The 21,421-nt window shown below is 35.9% G+C and overlaps 2 protein-coding genes across 3 annotated transcripts; one reads left to right on the forward strand and one right to left on the reverse strand.

Moving 5' to 3' along the window:
- Nucleotides 1-2,828: 2,828 nt before the first annotated feature.
- Nucleotides 2,829-10,459, reverse strand: LOC100378217 (synaptogenesis protein syg-1-like). Of its 2 annotated transcripts, none has more exons than XM_002734009.4 (3): nt 10,365-10,459; nt 7,920-8,034; nt 2,829-3,708 (listed from the first exon to the last, which is right to left on the reverse strand). In XM_002734009.4, exons 2-3 carry the CDS (start codon nt 8,005-8,007, stop codon nt 3,356-3,358), a joined length of 441 nt encoding a protein of 146 aa, XP_002734055.1. In that variant the 5' UTR covers nt 8,008-8,034; nt 10,365-10,459; the 3' UTR covers nt 2,829-3,355. The 2 variants fall into 2 exon arrangements, with proteins under 2 accessions (XP_002734055.1, XP_006815635.1); XM_006815572.2 differs by lacking the exon at nt 10,365-10,459 and adding an exon at nt 8,358-8,454.
- A 931-nt stretch (nt 10,460-11,390) lies between these two features.
- LOC100378367 (A-kinase-interacting protein 1-like) lies at nt 11,391-19,802 on the forward strand. Its single transcript, XM_002734010.4, has 5 exons — nt 11,391-11,612; nt 13,490-13,615; nt 16,183-16,263; nt 17,343-17,447; nt 19,505-19,802. The coding sequence occupies exons 1-5, from the start codon at nt 11,598-11,600 to the stop codon at nt 19,646-19,648; spliced, it is 471 nt and encodes a 156-aa protein (XP_002734056.1). The 5' UTR covers nt 11,391-11,597; the 3' UTR covers nt 19,649-19,802.
- Nucleotides 19,803-21,421: the final 1,619 nt, after the last annotated feature.

A 21,421-nucleotide genomic window follows, 5' to 3' on the forward strand; every position in this document is an offset into this window, starting at 1 on the left:
TGGCATACTTCGAAATGTTAATTCAACACAAGGATTTAGGATATACTTACATCAATTTATTATGACCAAGATCAATCAGAATGCAAAAATGTGTTATTGTATACCACACGCCGTAGTATCAATAATGTCGAACAAAAAACAGACCACACTCTATAATAGCAATATTTATACGGCCAACATGTATCAAAATTAGTTAATTTAACAGCATTATGTTTGCTCAAAATGATTTCATCTGACGTCTATTATCGAGCAGCTGAGTTAACTGCTTCCCATAAACAGTAAACACTTAAGATAGCGACTCACGTTCGTTGCTAAATTTAAGTTTTTGTTTTTGTTTTTTTGTGATTTTCTAAACCTATATCAAATTATCCAAATAATAGTTGTAAGTTACAAAACAAAATTACGTGTAAAAGTTGAAGAAATATGATAAAAAACAAATGACATGTCTCAGGATCTATCGACTTAGTTGTACTGATTACGATTCAACTTTTCGGTTCGCGGATCACAAAAGATTACGATAAGCAATGTTTGGGAGACACTGCGTTTGGTTTGGCGCATGGGCAGACTACTCAATTTATACGGAAAAAAAACTACATCGAGGTGGTAATAAATACGTACATTTAGATTTACGGATGATGTACACAGTGTTACATTGTCGTCGATTTTTCAGATAAGTTAACTGTTTTTGTGTTTTTTCGAGACAGTACTACGCGAAGTCGAAAACGACCCAATAGAGGGCGCTGCATATTTTGTTTCTCAACCTAACCAAAGTTATCTGCAATGTGTTCCATCGGTTGGCGGTTAGCGTTACACATTAAAGAACTGTGGTCATCGCGTTGCGCACGTGCGACATTTGTGTTGACAAACATTGATTTTCCCACAATGCAATGCACTTTTCTAACGGAATCACAAGTATGAGGTTCGACCTGGGCGCGATATGCACTAATTACCACCGGTGACTACTTCGATACCTTTCAAACACGTAAAAATAACTAAATAAAGCTTGGTAACGTCTGAGTTTGTACTCGTTGAACTGCGCAACAGTCAATGTCGCCGTCTTTGTATATATGAGACCCATATATCTTGCACATGCGCAGCGCGACGACTACCGCGCTTTAAACAATGACACGCTATGGCCATCTGACGCATGCGCAGGTGACGACTCCCCCGCTTTAAGTTTCGCCCACGCGGATCGTTTCAGTGACGTAAACAACAAGTAAGGAAAACAAGTAAGCCCGTTCACACTTTTGTTATTGTTTTGATCGTCGTTACGACGATGGCCAGCCTAAAAACCGGAATCATCCACGACGGTTAGAAAGCACGCCACCAACTATTGTCATATCAAACATATACAACCGAATAAGAAATGTACTAGATAGATTGAAATAAACAAAGAATTATAGACCCAACGACTTCTTGAGCCTAACCTCTATTCAATTATGAATATTGACGAAATGTCATTACAAAATACAGCTCATTATTACTTTTCGGCTTTCGTGCCGCCCTCAATAGGTGGTTCTTTGAAACTGTGATATGTTGTTCTGGATGTTGGCCGCGGCACTAAGCCATACCATGCAGAAAACACGAATAAACTTTTACTATTTGTTTGCGATTGTATATTTAAATAGGTACATAATACTAATAAATTGTATCATTATTGTATATTGTGCATATTCACTAGGTTTATTCGCTAATTCTCCAGTGAGACGATGAGTGCTTTTGTAAAGTACTGCAACACAATGAATAATTTGTGCGAATTTGTTGTACACTTTTAATGAGTGCTATGTTCATTGTTTTATGAAGTTTGCTTCGATTGCAAAATATAATCGAACAAAGTGTGTGGTAAGTTTTCAATTGAACCTCTGTTGAGTGCCAGCATAAAATATTTTTTTTTTTAAATTATAGAGTTTGTGATGCCAGGAAATAAACATACCGTAATTTGCATAATTAATGTTATTACATTTAAATAGCCATATCACTAACTGAATTCTGTTTTAAAAGGAAAATTTTATTGAGACATGATTTCATACATGTTGTATTGGTGGATACCAGTACGTATTAACATACATTATTAATGATTATGCAAAACACACACACTAACTATGCCCTATATAATTAACCATTATAAAACATCCTCGAGGGCCCATACAGTGAACACCAGTGCAACTCGACAACTGTATATTGACACCGTGTGTCTTTTTAACTAAATAAGCTGAAATAAAGTGGTGTCTAGACAAAACACACACTGACTCGAGCTCAAAGATAGTCAGGGACAACATGTCGATGATTTTTATAAATATGGCTGACGTTCTGTAAATGCAAGAAATCAAGTCACTCTAGTCGTCTCTCCATGTTGATAAACATGCACCAGCCGTTTGACGACAGATCCTTATTGATACAATATTATACCAGATGTGTCCTTTGATATTGTTATTTCAGTAAATCACAAAAAGAAAAAAATGTTGCAAGCTGCACATGTTGAACTGTCGAGCGGAAGAGCTCCAATTTGCACAGCCTGGGCACAATATCGGTTTTAAATTAAAAAAAAGTATCTAGAAGGTGCGCCTCAATCTTGAAATATTATTTGTTAACTATGTTATCAAATATAACTGTATGTGTTTATAGATAATAAAGAAATACTTTCTAGATGAAAAGTTTCTAGAAAAGTTAATGGATGTATTTTATGTTTAGGCATGAACATTATCTCTGCTATATTCCCATAGCTCATTTTCAAGTTCTAAATGTTCACGTATCCTAGACACCCCGACAGAAATAATGGCCCAGTCCTTTAACACAATACCGCTTCCATACTTAGTTAAAAACTTAAGTACAATTAACCTGTATTGCAGTTTAATTTATAAATTATTCAAAAAACATTCTTGAATCAATCAATCAATAAATCGATCAATTGAAACGTATTCAATATCTAGTATCAACAAATAGTATTCAACTTAAAGCAAACAGAGCAAGACGTATAACAATAACAGAAAAAAATATTCAGTACTCAAATCATGGCAAATAATAATATCACTGTCACGTGATTGACATGCGTCATGTAAAGTAAACTAATCGTAACAGGTTGAGATCAGTCATACCCAGATTTAGTTTAAGATTATCCAAACTGACTTGGCTTTTGCAACGTAAGAATATGTGGTACATTACACTATACAATGATTTTGCCTTTATTAGTACTATATTGTATTCCCTCTCATCGTCCTCACGGTCTGGAACGGATGACCCCCCTCCCCTTGAACCGCGTGAGCCAGACTGTTCCCGTCCTTTTGTCTAACACCACCCCTAGCAACTAATATATACCCCTAGCAACTAACATATACCTCACACCGTGACAAAAACCTCACACAACAGTCAACAAAGCGCTATGTGAGATAATGGGAGAATCTCTTCCACCAGCTGACACAAAACACGTATAGAATCCCTCGTCTTCGTGTGTGATATGCGTAATTATTAAAGCATAGTCCCTGCCTCCGACTCGACTTCCGATCAGAATTTGATTATTATCTGCTATGATAGAGTTGTCCAAGCTCAGTATGGTCCGATCTTTCGGCCCCGTAGTCTTTACCCACGCAACCAATCCCTTCTTGTTCCCAATGGAGCATTCGAATATCGCGGTGTTGCCCACGGCAACGGTCGTGTCATGTGGTTCTTCCATGAAATAATGATGGTTCGATGTTTCTGGCTCCCTGTTCCCTAAAATAAACGTTTGGAAAAAAGGTATTGAGAAAAAAACCTAAAATACTTTGGTTTAATGTATATATATGATTTGTTCAGCCTATGATCCCAGAACCCCCTGATATGACATATTTCTGCCATAGGAACCTATGGTAAAAGCGTTATAATACTGACAAAATGGCCACTATCCACTAAATTCTTGATTGAATTATCATTTTCTCGAAAGTTAGCATGGTGACCCCAACAAGTCAATATTTTTAATATTGCCCTGGGTAAAATGTATGGAAAAAATGAATAAATTCAGGGTATGAATTTATGATGGGGCTTCTAACATAACGCCAGATGTACAGAGTTTGAGACCTGTTCAGATCCAGGCGGTATTTTGATACTTCGCGGCTACATCACACTACCGTAACGTACCCCGCAAGTGATATCATACATATCGCTAGTTGGTATCGTTCCGTACAATATCGCGGTACTGATATATGGGTATCAAAAATGACGACAATGATTCCCGGTATTGTATACTGCCACGTGTACGTGTTTGTGATATCACATCCAATGTAGACGTGACAGCATTATTGCCTGATACCCACGTATAGCAAACATATCGACAATATCAAGAGGTCAACTAGTAGACGTGAAAACAGTATTGCTTGGTGACACCGCGGTGATATCGTACTGCCAGGCAGACCGTGTTAGTGATATTGAGTGGCGATATCGTACTGCCAACTAGGTGAGTATTCAACTATGCAAGTTGACGTCGTTCTGTGTTATATCATGAACATATCGGCGATATAACCGGTGGGATCAGCAATGTCGATTGGTCGGGCCCGTAGCCAGCACTTTTGAATAGGGGGTTCGAAAACAACAATAATATATTTGATGTGAAACGTGTGAACTTTATACTATTCAAAAAAAGTCTTTGAGCTCTGATACAGACATTTTTATATTCTCGGTTTTTAATTCAATTGGTTTACTTTGTGTTACGTTGGTAAGTTATTTCAACATACAATCTTTGAACTATTTTACCATTTTCGATAAGGGGTCCTGAGCCATTCTCCACCCACAGACAAACACACCCACACCCTAGATCCACTACAGCAAAATGGTGTACACAAAAAAGACAAGACTGTACGTATCTTAGCATCATTGTCTACGCATTTTAAGGTAGAATGCTAGTTTTTTCGCTCTTCGCAGATGTTAGCGCACATAAAAGTGACACAGTTTCATGTCGAAATCTGTCTACAATTATTCATTTTAGTATTAGTCAATTTTGTATTATGTAATTTTATTTCTGTACAGGGCCTCAGCCCATCGTAGAAAAGAATGTAATGGGTAGACAAGTGCATAGCACGTTTTAAAAACAATACAGCATCCATGTAAACATATGGTACTAAGTTCAGCTGGATTCATATTCATCTCGTCACTTGAAAACTTTTAAAAGATACAGAGCTAGTTAATATATGGTGTGGCAGTTTGTGTAGCGACGAAGTAAGCCCAGGCTGACAGTATTTGCATAATTACATAGGGTTATTGACAAAATATCAGCCCTTAGATCATTATAAAATGGACATATAAAAACAAAGTGAATATCAATTTCTACCGTGCTAAATTCAAACGTATCACTGCAAAAACTAAAAATGTATTTACCTAACTGTATTGTTGTGTGTCTGCCTAATTCAACATTACGTTTATGGCCAAAACAGCGAAAACTCGTCAGTATATATTTTAGTCTATAATTACTTGCCAATAAATCTACCAGGTTATAATACTACTTTGATTTTTCCGAAAGTACACAGCCTGGATGATTGTGAAATTGAGACATGCCATTCTTACTGACAACATTTTTTTATTCTTTGAGTAAATATCTCTAAGAAATTTGCAGTATCTCCAATTTGTTTTTCAAGCCAGACAATGCCGAAACCATATTTGAACAGGAGATTTTTATGTGGGTTTCCCAAGTAAGTCTGCCGGTCTTGTCTAATCGTTTATAAAGCATGATATAACATGTTTTGGGGTTCCAGCTATTTTTTACTTCAAGTAATTTTAACCAATATGAGATACAACGCTTAAAATAACCACAGCAAAATGGCAGCCTTCCACATTCGTCCAACATCGCTACATTGTTTGTACAACTATTAACGCTAAGTAGATATCTGCTAAATGTTGTCTGCACCCTCTCGATTTTCGTACCCCCTATAGATACCATAAGAAATAGCTGGCACAATAATTGCATCTAACAAAATAAATTCAGTAACCAATGGCATATCACCAAGTTTTTTATAGTATGTAAATGTTTTGGTTCACTGTAAATTTGTTTTTAGAGGGCGGTAAAATAATATGCATATAGTGGCAGTGGTCTCAATAGACTTCAATGACTACATATCCTTTTTATGAACCCACTAAAATATAGTAAATCTTCTAAAGACATCAAAAAAACGTGTAAAAAATATGTTTGAAAAATATAATTGATCGCATAGTTTCAGTGCTGAAACAACACACTGTGGGGTAAATTGTTGGCTGCAAGAAGATCTTCGACCTATACAACTCGTGATGATAAATCTTCGACATTTTTTTAATGATATGTTCAACCCGTAGCTGTACACTATTGTCCAATAACACAGGCTTCACGTATTAATACAATAAGTTGACTACATTTGGCTGATACACTTGGAACAAAACAGTATTTATGCCATCATTAATTTGAAGAATACAAAACTAATGAAGCAAACTAGGAAAGTACAATGTCGTGTTGTCGTGTCAATCCCCATACTTTACTAACTGAGCGAACACTAGCACAAGAGCTATTCAGGGCCATTACATCTTTCAGAGAGTGACTACCATTACAATCTTGTTTCAATGTTGTTTTAATATTTCACATCAGCTGCTTGAACGCGATCTTCATTACACCATCGCGGAATCACGAATAAAAGCTTGCCCATTTATAACAATCTTTTTTGATTGGATGCTGTTGAGCTGAGACGGCGTAACTTCACGACTGATATTTAAAGCTCGTTGCCACCAAAATGCTCATTGCTATGCAATTTCAGCTGAGTCTGATAGTTACCTCACTGAGTCAAGTGATTTAAACGATGGTAATTATTTTAATTAATACTGTTTCTTTTATTATGTTCTAATCTACGATCATAAATCTATTCACTTCCAAAATTTAGGGGGTTCGACCGATATATCGTGTAGATCCACACAATCAACGAATCTTTGTGAGTGTGGTCGGCAAACCGTGATTTTGTAGATGCGCCGATCGGTACGTGGTGTTACTCAAATCTGTGCCGTAACCCGTGCACATTTGTATATATGTACAGTTTGCTGGCCTATTTGACAGCACTGCACCCGATCTACTCATGACATACTGCCGGACAACACAGTTGACTCCAACTTTCACGAGAATGTACTGTGTTGGCCATGGCACTGTTTCAGAAAAATGAGTATGTAAAGTCGATTAACTGGCGACGTGTTTTTCTTCTGAAATATACCAGCCCCCTCCAAAAACTGTCAAGATATGATAATTGCCTATTTTTTTTATTTATCGGCGATACTAAAACATTCAAACTCTTTCCCAATTACAATGATTCGAATAGGTTGCATTATGGCCGCTGGTGACACTCCTTTGCCACATGTCACTATTATAAAAATCCACGAGTACTATTACACAGCATCATCTGCACTGAATTTATTGTATTCACGTTTCTAGGTTAATTATCTATTCAATATACCCTCCTTTACACCAAAATAAAAAAAATATACGCAAGACTTCTGTCCCTTTTTTTCAAAAATTGAAAAAGACAAAGACATTAAAGAAAATTATTTTAAAAAATTCAAAATATTTCACGATAACTTTGACGAAACAAATGTGCGGGGACCTTTTCACCACCAGATTTTCTCGCCCAAATTTGTCTGCACCTTTTTTAATATTCTTCAATATTTCTGGAAATTAACCCTCATTTGGGGCAAACAGACGAAATTTGATCAATTTTTTGTTTTTACTCAAACAATTTGGCAATTTTTGTCCCAATCCTCTGAAGGGAAGTGCAGACTATATAAGACCCTTTTGTGGATTTGTGATGAAAAGAGGGAACTGGTGGTGAAAATGTTTACTTCAATATATGTTTCGAGTGAGATTATTCGGGGCCATATCAGATCAGCGTTACCGGAAGGAGGCTGTTATTCGGACGTGATCCGTTGTATTGATATTGACAATTACTTACCTGCTGAAGGGTCTAAAAAGAAATCCATGGACGCCAGAGAAATTCCAGACACAGCACACAGGAAAATGAGGAAGGCGAGAAGCTTCATGATGATCAATATACAAGAGCCTAAACACTGTGGGAAGGAAAGAAAATCGCAATTATTCACAGTAGAGAACGTATTACGCATGCGCGGCTATGATTGTATTAAGGCCCATAAATATTAACCGTAATCCGCTGCATTTCTGAAAAGTTAGTTATTAAAATTCACAAAATGGCTATATGAATATAATGGGGCAGTAAGCAGTCTGTCAACACGCAGTGCCTGACTAGATTATTGCGTACTCACACTAAAGCTTTCTATAGATTTTGCCAACAAGGAGTGTGGGATAAAACAAAAACACTAAATTCAACTACTCCGCCTTCTTTTAACGTAGAATCAGTCAAATACCCCGTTACCTTTGGACGACACTGCCTCTGAGTCGAGTGCATATTCGGTTAATCATTGTACCTCGGATATTATAACCCAGAGTGTCGTGGTCAGCTTGTGCAGCGTGTTTGTGATGTAATAAAACAACAATTATGTATATGGTTAAGCTCCACTCAACATATGTCACACATATTTAGTGTTAGAAACGTTTTGATTGGATGAATGTAATTTCCATGGCCGACTATTTGCTATATTTGGTCTATTCTTGGTCACAAGTCTACAATTCAGGTATCAATGGGTGAGTGTTTTTTTTTTCAATCTGTGTCAAAAGTAGGTTCATCTTCAATCCGTGTGTCAAGGGGTGTGGGGATTTCAAGTTATCTTCAATCGCTGTGTTAAAATCTGTGTGTCAACGACCCGGTGTGTATAGGTGGGCCGGTTCATCTTCAATCTAGGTGTCAAGAGATGTATGAGATTATCTCCAAACTACGTACCAAGGGCTGGTGGATTTCTGAGTCTGGAATGTTCATATTAAGCCACCTCAACCACTAACATGGTTCAGAACAGCAATGTTCATATAAGATTCAGTGGCGGCGGCACCGGGGAGCGGTCACCTTGAAAAAAAGTGCGATGTTGAGCAGATTTCGCCCCATGCAAAATTTCGTGCCGCCGCGTCTGAGATTGAACAAAACATTTACATTATCTACACATATCTAAATGCAGACCACCCGTGTAATGACAGGATGATGGTCATTACGTGTTTTCATTATGTTGTAACATGTAACATATTGTAATGTAATAGTAAACCAGGGTCGGGTAAAAATATCAAAATTCAATATTTAGACAACGTTGCACAGATGCGAAAATTGTGGCGCTTGCGCTTCAGTCCATATCTCATTTAAATATACAAAATCAATAGCATATTTTATTCACCTGTCTATATGACATGAATATTGGCCCAAATCTAGACACATTTTTTATTTAAACTTAAAAAAAATATGTGAATTTATGCGATTGTATTATTAATATTTTCAGCAACCAAAATGACAAATTATAAAAAAAGTCATATTGTGTAAACGTGTTTTTGATTGTTCACCACGACAATTCAAGATGGAATCGACAGCCAGATAGTGAAACAAATGCGGCCTAAGATGAACTTGATAAAGTGTAAAGTTACGATAAAATCGAATTTTCGAGTTATGGTTTCATAATAGTGATATATCATTACATGAGTAATTTAATAATCAGTACATTTCAGTTAGTGTTTTTCAGTCGTTTATAATCTCCATACAATAGCACATACCGGGATGTGTTCTATATATTGTATGTACTCCATTGTATTAGTTTGCTGTACGGTCACACCTGTGAAAATAATCCAGCGAGCTTTGAAACGGACGTATTAGGCCTAATATACGGGATATCAATGTGCAAATGCTAATAAAATGCAATATGACGCAGTAAATGAGTTCATGCATGTTTTATAACCAATAACTCCAATACTCCAATAACCTGATCTTGACTAAAAACCACATACCGGTATAGGAATCCAATTCACAATAATTAGTATATTTTTTGTTGACATAGGCAGTGCAGTAATTTGAACTACATATTGATAAATTTTGTGTAATGCAGGTTCATATTTCTTTTTAAAAGATCGTTTACGAACGGTCAATATAAGTTGTTTACGCCGGAAGAACACGTTGAAGGATTGGATGCGGTCACTCCACGATAAAGTGCTGCCGTCTTTCTAACACCGTATACACTCAACTGTGTCGAGTCAAATATTGCAATATCTACCCGTCTATATTTTGATATTCAATTATTCTCATTAATTATATATAGACTGTAATCGATCTGCTTTGCAATAATAATCAGGAACTAAACTGTAATATTAATAATTATAATTTAATTTATATGTGAACACACCGGGTTCTGAAATTGGTACACAGTCGGATGCGTGGAGTAAATGATTCGTATTACGCTAATATATGTTCATAGTTAATCGTCAACAATTTCAATATTACGTGTCCACTTACCTATCCGTGTGATTGTACGGTCCAAGGTAAAGTGTATACGATGCGTGCGTTGCTATCCTCTCGACCCACAGAAATGAAGTGTCGTGTTGTGTCCATGCAACCAGGATAATCCATCGACACATGTGTCCAGTTTAAACAAAGAACGAATAATGCGCGCATGACAGAGTGAATCTGTGCAAGAACCATGGAACATGCTAGAATCCGTGGCTTATGTTCGAGAAATGCGTACGAATTGATAAAATCAATGATTTTTTAGTTTTAGTCAGTGATGCTATTGATCAGCATGATTTAAATATTTGTATATATTAAACAATGCGTGAAACTAACTTCTCATTCAATTTACGATCACTGAAATGTACATAAAAAGAATCAAATCTACACAACATACACAACTGTATTATATGTACCATGTTTAAGGTCATTGCACCGACAAATGTACAGTACAAAAATCTGCAGACGGGTAATTTAGCAAGTAAATGGTTATAACAAAAATATATGGACTTCATGGATGGATAGACGAGCAGTTGCTAGCATTTTAGTCGCTTAATTAAAAGAGCATTAATTATTGTCATCATAAAATATATACATAAAAACATAGATAATCAGAAAACTGGGATATATGAAAAGTTATTCAGACAGGCAGGTCATGAAGCATTTATATTTAAAAAAAATAATATTCCGTAAATTCTTTCAAAATACGGTGTTGGTACACAACATTGAATATTGGTTCGTGTTACCATGAAACTAAAACTCTGTGTTTGAACAAAATAATCCAATACACATTGGCATGGTTTTGCATTGCCACCAGGCTATCATTGTAGTATATCACGGTATATATATATAGCAGTTTTCGCACATAGCACAAAATTACCATTGGCTGTTTCACAGTCCATCTATCCTAGAGGGACTGTGGTTGTTTCTGTGGTAAAGGTTTAAAAACGTTGTTGGCATAGCGCCATGTACGACAAGATATGGTTTATCGCAAAGCATGCTGGTACACTTCAGTTACTTCCGGGTTCCAAACTTAGCGCCCATTTCAAGTTCTTGTTATTTTGAGCTCAACGTTGGTTTGTTGCTGTTGTGTTAACTTGCCCTATTCTATGTTTACAGCGCTCTGTACATTTTCAATACCTGTCTGTGACGACACAGCTCTGTTTTGTTCTGGTAAATTCGAGTAACATTGTAAAATTTGATACATTCTCACTTACACCGCAGTGAAAATAAGTTTTTAAGATGCCTTGTTGTTCGGTAAGTAAGGTTCTATTGGTTCTATTTCCAGTGCATTGATCGGTCCTAAATCTATCGTCGTTCTCGAACTATTTAATTACTGTGTTTTTTTTTCTCCTGTCACATTTCTTCGCATAGCTATTGAAATCTCAATAACGTTCAGTGAGTTGGCGCAAAAATCTGCCAACCGACTGTCATTCATGTTTACACGGGTCGGGTCATAAAGGCGTTGACCCCCGCGATGACTGACTCAGACCGTTTTGTTTCTCTTTATATTCAGCAGTTATTTATACTTGTTGAATTATACACAATATACCTGTCACTGTGACGTGTGTCTATGGTGTACAATTCTACTAGATTGTGAATTTATTGTCTATGCGTAGTGGGTCAATGTGTCAGTTAGTCATCCCGTTGCATTCTCTCAGAGGTTCATTCAGGAAATTTGTTCCAATCTCGGAACATAGTTAGGTAATAAGTCATGCCCCCCCAACTACATTGTAACTCGAGCAAATTAGATGCTGGAAAATGTGGAAAGAGTTTCTTTTGTACCCCACCCCTAATCCTAGGTGTACAGTTAATTCGTGGAGTGCTGGGGGATAGGGGTTGTGGTAAGAGTTGCTTATGCCCTTCACTCATGAATCTAATTCTAAACCTGCCCCTTCAGTACCTTCTCCTCCATTTCAATTGTATATACCCCTCTTTGGGTCACCTAATTACATTTGGGGGTTGTTGGGGTTGGGGTTCACATTAGGGGACCTTAAATAACTCTTTCTGAAGTGTGCCGAAAGCCCAAATTGCATTTATTACAAGTATATGCTTGATCATTGAAATCTGACTTATAAATACATGTACACCTCTAGAGACAATTCTAGAAGAGGTGGTCCAGCATTACAATTGACATACGTTTATATAGGGTGTCAACATATACAGAATGAAATGAATTTTATTGTACATGTGTATCCCAAAATCTAATGTGGATAATTATATGGGGGTTGCATCTGTATACACAAATATTATTGTATAATTTATCATAAAAAATATTGTTTTGGATGCAACTTCAAATATTTTAAAGTTTCCTCAAACATTGTATTGTGCTTTGCAAGACCGCTGCAATTGCATCATTAGCACATTTCAAACTATTCGGAGCTAGTTCTATACGTTAATGTATGTGAATTAACTGAATTTAAAACATCATTGCCTAAAAACTCAATCATCTGACAGGGTTAGCACAAAACTGTGACATGTGTATGGTGCCTCGTCTTACTAACAGTTTTTGAAAAAAAAAAACTCATTAACTGTAAAAAAAAATCATGAAAATGGCCTGACATGACCTCGGTTGTTTGCTGCAAATGCTCAGAACTGAAAATTACTACTTATTTAATAAATCTGATATTGTAGTGTATATACAGTTGCATAACATGTTTTATTTGTTTATTTTGCACATGATATGATTTAAAAAATTGTCTTTTCTTAAATTTCAGTTTTAAAAGCATGCATTTTTCTCCAAATTTTTTCAGATTCACTTATTGACAAAGAAATTAAATTCATACATTTGTGGGCTGTATTGTGAACTGGTCAAAGCTAATTTCATAATGACTAAAACAAAAATGTGCATTGCATATTGTTACTCTTGCACCTGGCTCGACATTAACACTGACCCACTATCGTGAAAATGTTCTAAATGGTGGTCACCATGGAATAGTTATTTTTATGGTAGGAATTTTATAGTTTAATCGCAAAATAATCATAATTTTGGCAATCGCTTTCCCCTCACTGATTGTCATCATTGAGAGGGTAGTCGGATGTCAGAACTACATTGTTACTCATTTTACAAAATTGAGATTCCATCTGTGATCAAGTTTGGCGTATTTTTAATATGCTCTTCATTATAATTGAAGGATGATACTTGGATGGCTTGTACTTTATGCCGGGCTGGCAGAAGGGGACTGGATACATTGAATAGAGTAAAAGAAAGACAGATTACATGGCCGGAACCAAAACCTCAACAAGACTATATGATACAGGTACAGTACAGTACAACACAATCATTTTCTCCCAATTTACAAGTGCTGTATGTGGAAATGCTTGTCATACACACGTACCAAGGGTGATAGAGGGGGCTGTTTCTTTGCGTGCTGACTGAAAAAATGCTTGTCATACACACGCATCAAGGGTGATAGAGGGGGCTGTTTCTTTGCGTGCTGACTGAAAGAAAAAAAAAATATGTAGCTCACCAATTGGCGTCCTGAACAAAATCTGACTGGCAACAAATTCTTTGTAACATAAAATAGATGATACAGCTTGTCATCTCTTGGTGGCACAGCTCTATCCATATATCAACACGTGCTCATACACATTTCATTGTCTACCATATGTATTTGTAATGAAATGACTTATACAGTCAAACCGGTGTTAACGGGCACCTGGATGCAGCGGCCACCTGCCTATAGCGGTCACAACCGAACAGTCCCTATGAAATTTACATGTAAAGTACCCCGTATATAGCGGCCATCTGTCTAACGCGGCCAACGGCCAGGCTTCAGCGGCCGCAGTGATCAGTTGAACTGCATATAACGGACATAGTTGCCGGATGTCTTGCCAACAAAAAACAACTCACTTGTTATTTAGTATCGATATTTATTCACTTTGAACTCCTATAAATATTGACAAATACGCAAGTAACTGGAACTGGTAGCAAAAGGAAAAAAATCAACGCAATGGCCATGCCTGTTGTTTTTCCCATCCAAATAAATTATGCTAATTAGCCTTGCGCCATGTGCATTCTTGTTCTTCCGGGGTTATGATAACTCGGGTCAAAAAGTAGAGTCGTTTCCGTTATTGCCTATCGATCACTGTGAAGAAATGTGTGTGCAGTATCGTCTCGTCCAACTAAATTCGTTCAAATTTTTTTTTCGGTCGCTACTGCCTTGGTACATGTAACAATAGATGTTTTTAACAATGATGTTAAATTGACTTCAGTTCGCCGGCTAATGTCGCTAGGCATATTTCACATGTTTCTATTGTTGCAACAGTACAATAACATGGAAGTTGCCCAGATTTCGATTACGCAAAGTAATATTTTGAGGGATCAATCATTTCGCAAGTGAGGTAGGTCAGGACGATTTTTGAAAAAAAATAAACAAAATGTTAAGGTGTTGTGAATGGGGAGGAAACTTTCAAGTTGTCACGTAACTGGAAGGAGATCCATCACTACAATGGATAAGTGTTCTTTTCGTATAAGTTGTAGGGATCAATAAGGCACTGCTAACTGTTCCTCTCCCTTCTCCTTGAAAGAATTTGCTATAGCCCAGAGACGTTTCGATTTATTAGAACAGTTATTAATTTAAGTGTACAAGACACAATAAATATTAAAAGAAACGTACAAATTCGGGATAGCTAAGCAAAGCAAGCCGAGTGATTTCTTTCGTAGGAAATGATACTAAAACTGCTGCTGAACATGAACTTTACTGTACAAATCTTCAAACATTTCATTTTCGATACTACTCATTATTGTGCAATGATCAACTTTTGTGAAATTATTTTAATTTACATAATACAATTTAAAATTGAATAAAAAATCAACATTTTTTATTTGGAATAAAGTTTTTGCATACTGTGTACAGTAGTGTAATAGTGTGTGTCAAATGGGGTTGCGAGATCTGTTTTAATACATTGATTCAATGCCTAATTAATATTCATGAATAAATTAGTGAACCTGTATAGAAAGGCCACCTGTCTATAAAGGCCAAAATCTAAAAGTCCCATGGGTGACCACTATAGACAGGTTTGACTGTAGCTGCATATTGCAAGTCCATGCAGTTTGCCACAGAATAATATGAGTGATAATGGATCTCGTCCTGTCAGTGAATCATTGTCGACCGGTAATGATACAAGAGACATTGCATCTGAATTTTAACATAATAATGAATTTTTGTATAGTTTATTATATATTTGTAAAGCATAATACTTTCTAGTGACCAACAAGTATGTTCAATTTTTTTTAATTAAATTTTTCAGCTGGCCATCAACAATATGAAAGTGGTTGTCATGACAGGAACAAAATTTAAACCTTGAGTGCTGCTAATATATAAAATGTCATTGTCAGGACCTGATGTGTGGCAAAATAGTTAGCATGTCTGCCCATCATCAGGGAGATTGTACGTTCTGCCCACTTGCCAGGCGTGCAGCATTCATATTGGAAAAATGGCATCCTTTCAGAGGGGGGCGTAAAGCTGTAGGTCCTGTGCACTGTTGCTATCCTCAGTGGCACGTAAAAGATGCAGTTGTTCCTGATGCAAAAAGTAGCAGTTTCTGTGGGCCACCTGACGCACTAAAACTGCACCTGCTAGGGCCGCTTCAAATGTGGCAGTTACTGCACCTATGGGACTATGAGCGTCAGTCAGGCAAGAGGGTGGAGAAGGAACTGCACACTACTTGTTCACCTTGAAAAGTCATGTGTCAGGAGAATCCATTATTGATTGTCAATGTAATTCACTGTTGCCTTTTTCAGCTGCTATCTTCAATATGATTCTACTGCCAGGTATATACCACCAACCGATATATTTATTACATGTACATTTTCATCTTGTAGGATCCTGCAGTGTATACAACCATTGATGATGCATTCTCTAACATTATTCAGTTCATGTCATCGACCAGTAGACAATGTAAAGTAAGTATTCAAATAATGAATCGTCCAGCTACACATACATGCTATTATTATACATCTGTCACCGTAATGCCATCAGTTTCAGTATGCTGTAATTTTGCGTTATTTTACGGGGTATTTTCATCCTACGATATTAGGAAATGCAAATTCCAAATATGGAATGATTACGTGTGGAAGCATCCTCTAATAATAATAATAAAAACAAACATGACTGCGGCCAGAGTTTGACTGGACTCCACACAAAGAAGTTCGCTGATTGTGTTCTAAACATTTTTGATTTCGGCATTCCCTTGATGTATCCTTGAAAGAAATTTAAAAGATGTATAATAATAAGGTTATTACGAGAATACTTCAAGGTATGCACTCAGACAGTACACAGTACGGTCGATACTCCTGCTGTACTGTCTTCATGCAAACTTTGAGGTACCCTTGTAATAACCTCATATTATATATATATTAGTTGCACAAAAATTGAGTTTCACCTACAATTCTACCCTACAGTACTTTATAGAAAACATTGTTTGAATAAAGAATGGTGGTCGTCATGCTGCGTCACTCTGATCTGTGTAGGCTGTTGCACTGTGATGTCAAAACGCTTTAATGACATAAATGGGTGGCTCAAATGCCGTTCTAAATGTCAAAATTGTTTTCATCTGTAGTCGTTCATCTACAAAAGTTGATTTTTGTTGAGAGATTTTACTATATTCTAGATGATACACTACTACACATTAAAATAGTGGATTTGAACAACATCGCCTTTATCCGTACATATCATTTTGACGTCACAGAAACGTTTCGTAGCTAGAGGGCGTGATTTTATGAGAATTTCGCCAAACTACATTTGATAACAAATCTTTATTTGATCAGGACTAGCTTGTGATCTGCCTGACAATGTTGCCTTTAAATTGTTTTATTAATATGGACACATGCTTGAATATTTAATAACAGTAGTGGACGGCGCTGTTATTTTACCTTTGGGTTCGACATTCAATTCCAGCCAACATAGGCATGCTTACAAAATGTTATGGGGGGTGACTGCCTATGTTTAAACTTTTTTGATGTTAAATTTGTGACTGTTACAGAGATACTATCAGAGTTCATCATCAGGATCAAAAAGTACACGTGATAAAGGTCATTGTTGTAGATTTCACACTCCTCAATACTCAGAAGTGCAGAAAAAGAATCCAGTAAGTATTGTAATGTTATAATAATTATATGTGAATCTGTCAAAACATTATGACATCAACGTATTCTCAGCAATTTTGATGCAACATGTACCTTGAAGTATTACAATGCAATACTGCCTTACTTGTTTGCAAAACCGTTGTAGTATTTTCACTTAAAAACAGTTTGAGCCAAACAACAAATTTTGCCATACTGAGCATGTTTCTGCACATATATGCAAATACATTCAGTGTTCTTTAAGCGCTACAGGCCACAATGCTTTGCCCACCACCCGCCACCCTTTCATTTCACACACGATTCTTCAAAATGTGTCTAAGGTGCTTTGATTGACAGCAGTTTGTGCAAGTGAGCTGCCAGCAACATCTATGCAAATGTAAAAGGATACATATTGAGGATATATTCTCTAAGAGGTTTGAGGTAACATTGACACCTCAGGATTGCTATGAATACATTCACTGCCAGTGAAACAGAATGGTGTTTATACATCAACTTCAAAGTCCAAAATCAGGGACCGACCGGAGTAGTGTCTCAGACACTCATTGACTCATTCTAACGTCACACAAAGACAATACATCATATTTTACAGATGCGTTTTTTTTTTAATTTGAAGATCGCAAAAAAATGGCCAACTGGTGACCATTTTTGACGTAAAATTTGCCATTTTTGATTCTAAAATGGCCAGCAGCTGTCTCTCGGAGATGACTACGATTATTTTGATCAAAGTTTTTATGGTGATCATACATATTGGGTTAAAGGTGCACGTCTTTTTTTTTCATGATTCGAACAAATTTTGCCGACTGGCGAGCATTTTGACCAATGGTAATTTTTGATGAAAAAGTGCTAAATCAACATTGTTACGTGTCAGCAGCTGTTTCTCAAACATGACCAGGACGATTTTGATCAAAGTCGATGGGTAACACATTAACCTGCTGAATTAACATTTAATTATAATCTACATCTGTCATTGTTTTTAACTAAAAACTGGACAGGGACTATGTCATTGACAATGACTTGTTTACTAACTGATTAAGAGCGGACACGTATATGGCTTGTAAAAATATAAGTAATGTACTATAGTTGATGAAGAAATTATAAAACCACACACAGGGAAAGTTTCCTGTTAAAAGCATGCTTTAATACAGCTGCTATTTTGTTTTTTGTTGCACATGCGCAATATAATTTAGATGGTAGATGCATGTTTTTTAGCGGGGTCTGTTTTAATGGCTTTTAATACATGTATAATGTTACCTTTTCTAAAAAACTATTATTATTAACTAACAAATTATTTCTTTAATACAATTACATTAATTATAATCCGAAAAACTTGCCAATGTACATGTTTGAAAAATATTATGCAAATTAATCACTACTCAACCAAAAAATCTTAGGTAGAACCCTGACATTATGAGAGATATCCTCCCATTGTATATAACTGAAAACTAGTTTCACCATGGAAACTCACTAAATTATATGTCAATTATATGTCAATTATATGTCAATTATATGTCAATTATATGTCAATTATTTGAAATGATTTCACAATGTTAAATTTTTTGTAATTTGTATTTTTCCCCATGATATTTCAGACTCTTGTCTCAAAAAATCATCCTGTGACCCCAATTTTTTTTTATTTTCGGTTTTCTGATGGTATGAACTCATTATAATGAAAGAATGTTGCATGATATATAATCTTCAATTTAGCCACAAACCTTCAGGCAATTTGAGCCAAATTAAAATTTTGCTCTACTGAGCAAGTTACTGCACATATATGCACTGCATTATGGGATGTAAACTCCCAGTGTGTATATAATGGAAAATTATTATCAACTTGAAATTGCACCATGAAAACCATACAAATTTGCTAAAAATGCCTATATTGATTATTTTCTAGTGACATTTCAAACTTGTATCTTGAAAAATACCAGTTGTCATAATAGCATTTACTATAATGAATCTATAAAGAATGACATACATTCTTCAATTTGACTCAAACTTCATTGAGAAATTGTTACATGTGTGCCCTATGCAGGGTAACAACAATTTTTGATTTTCTTTTTAGTTGCAGACAACTGAAGATGTGCATGTTGTGGTGGCACCTGGAACATATGCAGTTACAGCTGGTGGGTGGGGGACACCAAGACAACAAACTCATGTTGTGCATGTGGACCGTGGGCAAAGTGTTAATCTCAACTTTATGATGTAGGAGGAGGAGGAAGAGGAGGGGGTCTGTATGTGAACCGTCAGCAATTTTAATCTGAACGATGTTTATATTGTATATTCATGTAGGAGGGGGTCAGTTCATCCAGGGTATTAAAATAAATAAAAAAATACAATTTAATGTAACCTGCCATACACAATGCATACTACTTTATTCAAATTTGAACATTTTATCCCAATACACTTCAAACCATTGGCACTCACTCGTTACTCAACACCATTCAGTGCTGCAGAATGTTGAAACATTCACTGTACTTGGCAAATCCTTTTATGTAATGGTCAGCCATGTTTTTCTTGGTGCCAATTTCTAATTGGTACCTATTATGTGTCTGTGATCATTTATCGCAAGTTGGAGTATTTTTATTCGTTATATTTTTTTTATTTCACATCCACAGTTGTGGCCATTTAAGGAAGACTAGTTAATACACAAACTGCTTAAACATAAAACTGCTGAGATTATAAAAAGACAACAAATACGAAACATCAATCTGTAATATTAAATTCTTTTAACCCCTATCTGGTCAATTCAATGTAAAAGTACATGGATCTGGCATGTGCAGGTGATGACTCTTTCGCTTCAAGTCATGGTCATGGTTTCGCTGTTTGAGTTTGCAGGACAAGTTGGATCTCCCTGGAACCGTGCTCAGCTGAGAGATGAAATCGCACATCTGATGAATTAAGTGATTGTACACGTACGCAATTTGTTTTAAAAATCTTTAAGGCAATAGTGGTTAGATATGTTTAGTGTTCAGCTATGTAATAAGTATTCCACCCAAAGCACACAAAATCATTTGCATATTATTACAAAACTATCATGTTGCACAACTTTGTGTGTTATCATTAATGATTAGAAAAAATTGCATTTGTAACATTTAAAAACTTGTTTGATTGATCTGCAATTAAATGTCTAATTTGAATATGCAATTTTATATTTTTTTTCAATCATGGTCACATGCTTTGATTTGAGAAAACAAGGAAGTACTCAATCTTGCATACTTCTGGGCATGTCATGCTGAAAACTTTGTTGTAGTATCATTAGCATAAGTATTACATGCTTAGTATTTCATGAATAAAAACCTGGGGTGTCATGCCACTTTTTCATTTTTAATTTAGCAATAAATTTAATTGAATTTGTTATCACGTTAACATACAATTCTAGATATAACATAAGTGTCTTTTTTAGAAAATTGAATTAACCAAAATTGGCTTAAAAATTAGATACTTCTTGAATGATCTTTTAGTAACTGTAGATGCTACAAAACGTTGACTCTTCAAAATTCACCGCGATTGCCCATGTGGCTCCACCCATCCATGTTAGATTTGAAAAACAAAAGTGCTAAATTTCTTGTGGTCCCAGAGGTCGGAGCAATCTGAAATTTTTGTTGAAGTATACATACTAATATCACCATAAAAAGCAAATTATGTGTTGTGCCATAATGATTTTACCGAAAAACTTGTATAAAATTGACCGCAACCATCATGCAAATTAAAAAATTAGCTCCATTTCAGAGATGCAACATTTTTGGATAATTATCAAATGTATAAAAAAAACATTAAGTGCATTTTTTTTTGGTATCTTGGACTTGTACAAATCTATAAATCAATATTTGCCAACACTTTGCAAGACTTAATTTCTGTGATGCTGTTTACAGTGCTATTTTGATAATTATGGTGACTGCCAAGAAGTACTTTAATATGGAAACTAGTATCACCATGTCTATCTGTGCATTTTTGATCAAAAGATCTTGCAGGAGTTTTG

Source organism: Saccoglossus kowalevskii, chromosome 6 (assembly GCF_978046115.1).
Source record: "Saccoglossus kowalevskii chromosome 6, keSacKowa6.1, whole genome shotgun sequence".
NCBI lineage: Eukaryota > Metazoa > Hemichordata > Enteropneusta > Harrimaniidae > Saccoglossus > Saccoglossus kowalevskii.

Bases quoted from the DNA above. Each gene is read 5' to 3' on its own strand.
- LOC100378367 (XM_002734010.4), top strand. The intron at 16,264-17,342 runs GTAAGTATTCAA...TGACTGTTACAG, and splicing joins CGACCAGTAGACAATGTAAA to AGATACTATCAGAGTTCATC. The intron at 17,448-19,504 runs GTAAGTATTGTA...TTTTCTTTTTAG, and splicing joins AAGTGCAGAAAAAGAATCCA to TTGCAGACAACTGAAGATGT.
- LOC100378217 (XM_006815572.2), bottom strand. From the start codon at position 8,390: ATGCACTCGACTCAGAGGCAGTGTCGTCCAAAG. The intron at 8,035-8,357 runs GTAACGGGGTAT...TCCTTCCCACAG, and splicing joins AGAGGCAGTGTCGTCCAAAG to TGTTTAGGCTCTTGTATATT. The intron at 3,709-7,919 runs GTAAGTAATTGT...CGTTTATTTTAG, and splicing joins CTTTTTAGACCCTTCAGCAG to GGAACAGGGAGCCAGAAACA.